Raw genomic sequence first — 7,877 nt, 5'->3', positions numbered from 1 at the left:
GAACACCTTTCCTGAAAACATGATAAAAATACATAAAAACCAATACAAAAAGGCCCTAGACACACACAACTTGTAAGTGAAATGTATTAGAAATACCGTAAACTCACGGTATATCAACACCCTCAACTTAAATTCATTGTTTGTCCTCAAGCGACGCACTACAACTCTAAACGACACTTGTATAGAAGCAAGCATTTCTAAACTCAAGCAATCACATGGCTCTCTACCTCCTCATTGCTCGGGTGCACATTCGTTCTCTTAGACTTGACAAGCCAACTCATGTGGATCACATCATGACACAGACCAACCAACTGACACACAATAGACACCTTCTCACTGTCACCCAGGTACCAACTTTCCGACGATGTAACTATCTCTGGGCACGTGTTTAAATGTGGCATATGAGGCAAAAGATGTCATTGATTCAGTTATTGTTCGAGATAATGGTCTCTTACATCTTATTTTCTCACTTCCCATTTCCATAAAGAAGATCAAGCTTACCAAAGAAGAGGTCTCTGATTTACATGAGAAAATTCCCGAGAATAGAGGTCTCACTGTTCTGAGCTCTCCCAAGAAGCCAGTTGAGAGAAAGTCATGGACAACTGGTAAAATAATTGTAGGTTTTGAGGAGGAGACAAAATGGATACTTAGAAAGCTCACTGGTGGACCGACAGATCTAGATGTCATTTCGATCACTGGTATGCCGGGTTCAGGTAAAACTACTTTGGCGTACAAAGTATACAATGATAAATCAATTTCTAGTCATTTTGACCTTCGCGCATGGTGCACAGTCGACCAAGAATACGAAGAGAAGAATTTGTTGGATAAAATTTTCAATCAAGTTAATGGCTCAGATTCAAATTTGATTGAGAATATTGATGTTGCTGATAAACTACGGAAACAACTATTTGGAAAAAGGTATCTTATTATCTTAGATGACGTGTGGGATACTACTACGTGGGATGCGTTAACAAGACATTTTCCTAATGGTATGAAAGGAAGTAGAATTATTTTGACAACCCGAGAAAAGGAAGTGGCTTTGTATGGAAAGCTCTACACTGATCCTCTTAACCTTCGATTGCTAAGATCAGAAGAAAGTTGGGAGTTATTAGAGAAAAGGGCATTTGGAAACGAGAGTTGCCCTAATGAACTATTGGATATTGGAAAAGAAATAGCCGAAAATTGTAAAGGGCTTCCTTTGGTGGTGGATCTGATTGCTGGAGTCATTGTTGTGAGGGAAAAGAAAAAGAGTGTGTGGCTTGAAGTTGTAAATAATTTGCATTCCTTTATTTTCAAGAATGAAGTGACGAAAGTTATAGAAATAAGTTATGACCACTTACCTGATCATCTGAAGCCATGCTTGCTATGCTTTGCAAGTTGGCCAAAGGACAGTGCAATGAAAATCGATGAGCTAAGAGATGTATGGGTTGCTGAAGGGTTTGTGGAAAAGACGGAAATAAGGAGTATGGAAGAAGTGGTGAAGATTTATTTGGATGATTTAATTTCCAGTAGCTTGGTAATTTGTTTCAATGAGATAGGTGGTTACCCAACTTGCCAACTTCATGATCTTGTGCATGACTTCTGTTTGATAAAAGCCAGAGAAGAAAAGTTGTTTAATTTGATAAGTTCAAGTGCTCCATCAGATTTGTTGTCACGTCAAATTACCATTGATAATGATGACGAGGAGCACTTTGGGCTTAATTTTGTCCTCTTCGGTTCAAATAAGAAAAGGCATTCTGGTAGACACCTCTATTCTTTGACCATATATGGAGACCAGCTGGATGACCGTCTTTCTGATACATTTCACCTAAGACACTTGAGGCTTCTTAGATTGTTGTACCTGAATCCCTCTTTTATCAAGGTGAAAGATTCTTTGCTGCATGAAATATGCATGTTGAATCATTTGAGGTTCTTATGCATTGGGACAGAAGTTGAATCTCTGCCTTTATCTTTCTCAAACCTCTGGAATCTAGAAACCTTGTTGGTAATTAACGAAGAATTGATGCTATTACCGAGAATTTGGGATCTTGTAAAGTTGCGAGTGCTCATCACGACTGGTTGTTCTTTCTTTGATATGGATGCAGAGCATATATTCGAAAGGTTTCCCAATATTCAAGATCTTTCATTTGTTCTCAAGGAATCATGGGATTATTCAACAGAGCAATATTGGTTCCCGAAATTGGATTTCCTAACTGAACTAGAAGGCCTCAATGTAGGTTTTGAAAGATCAAACACAAATGACAGTGGGTCCTCTGCAGCCATAAATCGGCCATGGGATTTTCACTTCCCTTCGAGTTTGAAAAAATTGTCGTTGGGTGACTTTCATCTGGCATCCGATTCACTATCCACAATAGCGAGACTGCCCAACCTTGAAGTGCTGTCCCTTTATGATACAATCATCGAGGGGGAAGAAAGGAACATGGAGGAGGAAGACACCTTTGAGAATCTCAAATGTTTGAAGTTACGTCAAGTGACTCTTTCTAAGTGGGAGGTTGGAGAGGAATCCTTTCCCGCGCTTGAGAAATTAAAACTGGAGGGATGTCGTAAGCTTGAGGAGATTCCACCTAGTTTTGGGGATATTTGGTCACTCAAAATTATCAAACTTGTAGAGAGCCCTCAACTTGAAGATTCCACTATGAAGATTAAGGAATACGCTGAAGATATGAGGGGAGGAGACGAGCTTCAAGTTGTTGGCAGGAAGAATATCCCGTAATTTAAGTAGCATTATATGTGAACAGGTTCGTCTCCATTCTTTTGTTGTTGATTCTTGTTAAAAGATGTCTACAATGTGTTTGATGAAAGTCCAAACTGAACAGTCTGTTTGTGAATACTAAGTAGAAATATTTGAGAAATATATTTGAAGAGTTTAACAGTACTAAATTTTCCAACAAAAGCGTCGACATAGAGCTTTCAAAATTCAAATCAACGTATCCATTTGCTAGTTGAAGTATTTCTTTTTCCAATTACTTTGACCAGTTTAATTTTATTTGCAGATCACATGTAAAGAAGATGGTTACAATTCTTTTTTCTGTTGTGGTGAATATGTATTCCAAGAACTCTCTGCTATGATGGGAAAGAATACAAAAGGTTTGCAACTTCTGTTCTATATGAAAGTTATCCTATATCTCAGCTTAACTTTTGTATAGATTTGTGTGTCGATAGTTTCAAGACTCAATACAGTAACTGCATTTGTAATAAAATAGAAAAACTTGTCATGGTTATCAATCATCTACCTTCATGAGTACTGCTGTGTGAAAAAAGTTTTAATCTTTGCATCTGAATGTGACTACAGGTGCAAGATTATTGGTCTTGAGGAGATAGCCAACTATTGTAAGGACTTAATAAGGGTATTTCCTTATGCACAAGAACTGAATGTATCCTTGACAGAGCTATCTCAAGCTGGCTCCACTTGGTTCTATACTTCTGCTGCCAAATGACAAATGCCCCCTTGGTTACAATTGCAAGGAACTGGTTTAACTTGATTCGGTTTCATTTGTGTTTACTCAAGCCTCAAACTCCTGATTACCTAACCCTTGGACTGCTGGATACTGGTTTTGGGGCCATCACTCACCACTGCAAGGGATTGCAAGTTTGCAATGACTTTCCCTTTCTGGCCTCCTTACGGATCGCGCTTCCATTACATCGGAGCCCCGGCTCATGCTAAGAAGCTAGAGATGCTCTTCGTAGCTTTTGCGGGGAATGTTATCTAGGCCTTCACGACATTCTCTCTGGTTTTGAAAGCCTTTGTAAGGTGGAGACCAGAGACTCCCCTTTCGTCAAAAAGGCACTGTTGGTCAATGCTGCAAGGCTGGAGACGATGCGATATATTTGGCTGTCTTCTTGTTCAGTAAGTCATGACACATGTATGTTACGGAAGCCGAATATATAGAGAGTGATGAAATCACAATTGCTATATCTAAAGGTAACTAATAAATAGTAAATGAGACAACAACAAAAGAAACACCAGAAATTTACAAGGTTCGGCAAAATTTTGTTTTCTTTTGCCTTCTCCTCGGACACAACCAACCAATATTTATTTCACTCCAAAAGAGTACAAGTGAAATACTACAAGAGAAAGAAGAACAAATGCCTTTGAAGATGAGAAGGCAAGTGAGAGGTGTGTTACAAATGAATTAGGAGCCACCTATTTATAGGAGTGAATTCTTCCTATTGATGTCATCCATGACATCACAATTTGTCAAAATGTCAAGATTTACCTTGTGAAACCATTTTATGGTTCACCTAAATTTCACCTACAAAAGGTGCTATCTTGACTTTTGTACCAATGAGGAATTATCTTCTTAACTACCAAATCCTCACATTAATTCATCTTTGAATCTTGTCAAATTTTAACAATGTAAGCTGCTAGATGAGAGCGGTCATCCGGATACGAGGCCAGAAAGTTTCCCTGTTGAGAAACTCTACATATACAGGACAATGGCAGGATGGAGGTTCGACATGCCTGATTTTGTTTGAACCGTTGATGGAGATGCATCAGAATCAACATCATATAGAACAAGGAATTGCTCCATGGATTCTGTATAGGAAAAACTGCAAGTATCAGTTCTACGTTGATCATTTTCTCCGCAATTTCTTGCTCAAGCCCCTTGTGTATTTTTAGCATGCTGGTTGTAGTCGACGGAACATGGGAGATAAAGGTTATTGAAGAAGGCTTTTGAAGCTCATACACCATCAATTTTTCCCTTGACCGAGGGATTAGTAGTAACAAATACTATTATGTTTTTGGATGGGTAATATTATGAGCATGTTAAATTTGTTCCTCTGATGAAAATGGTGTTGTAATGTACTTGTTAGTTAATTAGTTGTGACTCTTTTTGAAGAATTATGTGTATCAAGTCTTTACTTTTGAGAAAATATCAAGTGTATGCCTTGACCCTTACAATTACATTATGCAAATGGAATTCAAATCTGTTGGAATTTTTTGAAATAAACAAGCAGAGTATAAGTGAGCATTTGAACATTAAAAATGTGAAATTAGAAGGAAAAAAAAAAGACAATGTTGAAAAATGGTATATGGATGGCCGAGTGATGTTTGGACATGAATATAACTTGGCACCCAGCAGTGTGGACCTAATGGTCCATGAAGTGACTGAGAAATGAGAACCATTTGGTCTCAGGTTCAAATATCAGCATATCAAAGTGTGAAAGTTGGTCCGAACACCACAGTAATAAAAAAATTGAATATAATTTGAGAAAATGTTGAATTTTTGTGAGTGATTTGGAGCGGAAAATGTGAAAACAGGTATTTGGATTTTTTTTTGAATTTTGGAATATTCAAGTTAAATTTCGGAGGAGAATTGTAATAATTCTATGTCCAAATACGATTTCGGAATACAATTCTAGAAAAAAATGAAAATTACACTAGGAATTTCATTGTGGGGTGCAAAAAAGGGAAAAATCCGGAGAACAACAAGTTCTTCCTTCTTACACAATATTTGTTAGCTCATGAAGAGAGGATTGTCTAAGTCCTTATAAGCAGGTTGTCAATCCAACCCACTCTAACCCCGCCTTTATGTCAGGCCCAGTTGGAGCGTGGACTTGATCTCAAGATGGAAGAAGTTGTCTTATTTCAATGGGTAAGCAATGTATAATTACAATAGATTGTGTGCTAACTTGGGAAAGAAATAAAAGACGATTCCTACAAATCTATTGTCTAAATATGGCTATGTACTTAACTAGGAATGAATTCTATATACATTCTATAACAGAATGTCTGTAGTGGAAATTGTTAATGCTAAACAATGTCTGTAATTTGGTTGATGAAAGTCTCAAATGAACTATTTCTGAATATTTAAGTAGATATTGTTTTTTTTTCCTTGTCATTTTCAACATTTTATTGTATAAATATTGGCTAGATTCCTTCCAACTCTGCTTCTAATTGGCAGATCTCAGAATCATCCAAGTAACAAGCAACTAATTGAATTTTTGTAGTGGAAATTGACAATGTCTACAATGTGTTTGATGAAATTCTCAAATGAACTTATATAAAATGGCAAGCACTTGTTTTTATCTTCATCATTTTCAACAGTTTTACTTGTCTAAAAATTGGCTGTGCTTCTATTAGATTAGTATTTTACAGGTCACATATTGTCAAAGACAAGAGAGATGCAAATAATTGATTAAAAAAAGACTTGAGAAGCCAAAGGGTTGTATTTTAATATTTCATTCTTATTTATATGCTGGTGGTGGCCTTTCAAGTAACCAATTACTTCCTAGCAGAAGAATTAACAATTGATTAATGAATTGTATATTTTGATTCTTCTTTCTGTTGTTGGTCTTTCAACTACACTTCTTTTTTATCCAATAGTTTGTTCTCTTTGCCACTTTTCAGCATCATTTCTCAAACAAAGGGTTCTGTAGCTAAACTTCAGCCTGAGTAAAGGTACGATCTTGTTTGCTAAACTTTATTGACAGCATAGTAACATGATGTGGGTAGTCAAGAAAATGATAAAAACGATCCCTTTACGTTTGGAGTAGGCTTGAAATTTTCTCTTAAAAGTTCTTCTGAGTAGTTTTCATCCATTTAGATTTGTTAAAAAGTGAGCACTTTCGGTATTTAAAGGAGTTGTGAAGTCAATGAATTGTATTTTAGTAATCTTGGAATTCTAGATCTAGCTATTTTGATTTGTCTTTTTGTTGTTTGCCTTTCAACCAAACTAATTCTTCAATCTCTTACTTCAACCTGTCTAACAAAAATATGTCTAAAGGTATGAATATGCTTAATCAGAGCTCTCGGGGTCTCTATTGATTCTACTTCAGCTACTCTCACAAAAAATCTTATTAGTTTTATCAAAATAAGTAATTTTTTCCATTAGCCCAAGTCGGGACAGGAGAAAAATATTATTAGACAGATTATTAATGTCACGACCCAAATTAGGTCTGTGACCGGCACTAAGGGAAAGAATCCCAAAGCAAGCCTTAACCAGAAATCTACAGAAAATCGGGCAAAGTTTCCTCTGTTTTTGGGCCTATCCTGAAATTACCTGTATCAGAAATCAATAAGGGCAAAGTTGACTTATTTTCTCATGTTTGGTTGATGATTAGAAAATATTTTCCGAAAAAGATTTTTAGTGTTTGATTTATGAATGAAAAATATTTTTGAGATTATCTTTTATTTTTACTATAGTAAAAAATATTTTTTGTCCACGCGAACAAGTGCGGGTCTCACCTCGAATTATCAACTCGAAAGCTCTAGTTAAAGAAATCATTACCCCTGTGACCTGCATTCTCTGTAAAATAAAGCGAGGAGTGAGACGCTAGCTCAGTGAGTAATAACACTTAACCGCAACCGTTGTAATGAGGGACAAGTCAGAAAACATGCTAGTATGATAGTCAAATTGCTAAAATCAACGCCTTTTTCAGAAACGGTAACAATATTCAATCTTTTTTTTGATAAAAGTTAAAGTAAAAATTATTCAATCTTATTTGCCTCATGTAAGATAAATCAATGTAAACACTTAGTAGTAAACTCAGAAAAACACTTTTATATCAAATCTTAGTAGTAAACTCAGAAAACACTTTCATATCAAATCTTATAGCTGGGAGGTTTCCAAGGATGAATCATGTAATCAGTGTGGCCTTCTCTTTAAGAAGTAACCAATAACAGTGAACTCCTCGTGAATGAGTTAAATATTCATATCAGTAGATTCCTACTCGAGGGATATCAGTAACAGTATACTAGTTCTACCTTCCTTGTGCAATGCATGAATGAAGTCCCATACCCCCACCCATACCAAACAGAACCCCTCGAGGGACCATGCAATTTCTGCTGTGGGAGTTTCTCTAACCAACAACCACCGCTTATGAAACTAAGTGGTGATACAACATTTTACCTCACGTTGCCCAAGGACCATCCT

The 7,877-nt window shown here is 36.5% G+C and overlaps 1 protein-coding gene, 1 long non-coding RNA gene and 1 pseudogene across 2 annotated transcripts; all 3 read left to right on the top strand.

Annotated features, from left to right (window-relative positions):
* The first annotated feature begins 215 nt into the window (after nucleotides 1-215).
* LOC102586022 (putative late blight resistance protein homolog R1B-23) lies at nucleotides 216-1,988 on the top strand. Its single transcript, XM_015303247.1, has 3 exons — nucleotides 216-347; nucleotides 407-1,861; nucleotides 1,974-1,988. Exons 1-3 carry the CDS (start codon nucleotides 216-218, stop codon nucleotides 1,986-1,988), a joined length of 1,602 nt encoding a protein of 533 aa, XP_015158733.1.
* A 122-nt stretch (nucleotides 1,989-2,110) lies between these two features.
* LOC107058012 (uncharacterized) lies at nucleotides 2,111-3,508 on the top strand. Its single transcript, XR_001471711.1, has 3 exons — nucleotides 2,111-2,738; nucleotides 2,994-3,087; nucleotides 3,293-3,508. It is a non-coding gene; the product is annotated as an uncharacterized lncRNA (long non-coding RNA).
* Nucleotides 3,509-6,237: 2,729 nt separating this feature from the next.
* LOC102585685 (putative late blight resistance protein homolog R1A-3) overlaps nucleotides 6,238-7,877 on the top strand; it is a 9,444-nt pseudogene continuing 7,804 nt past the window's right edge.

The sequence above is a fragment of the Solanum tuberosum genome, unplaced genomic scaffold (assembly GCF_000226075.1).
Source record: "Solanum tuberosum cultivar DM 1-3 516 R44 unplaced genomic scaffold, SolTub_3.0 scf00411, whole genome shotgun sequence".
NCBI lineage: Eukaryota > Viridiplantae > Streptophyta > Magnoliopsida > Solanales > Solanaceae > Solanum > Solanum tuberosum.
Note: the sequence above shows the minus strand (reverse complement) of the source record. Positions and strands in the feature narration are given on the sequence as shown.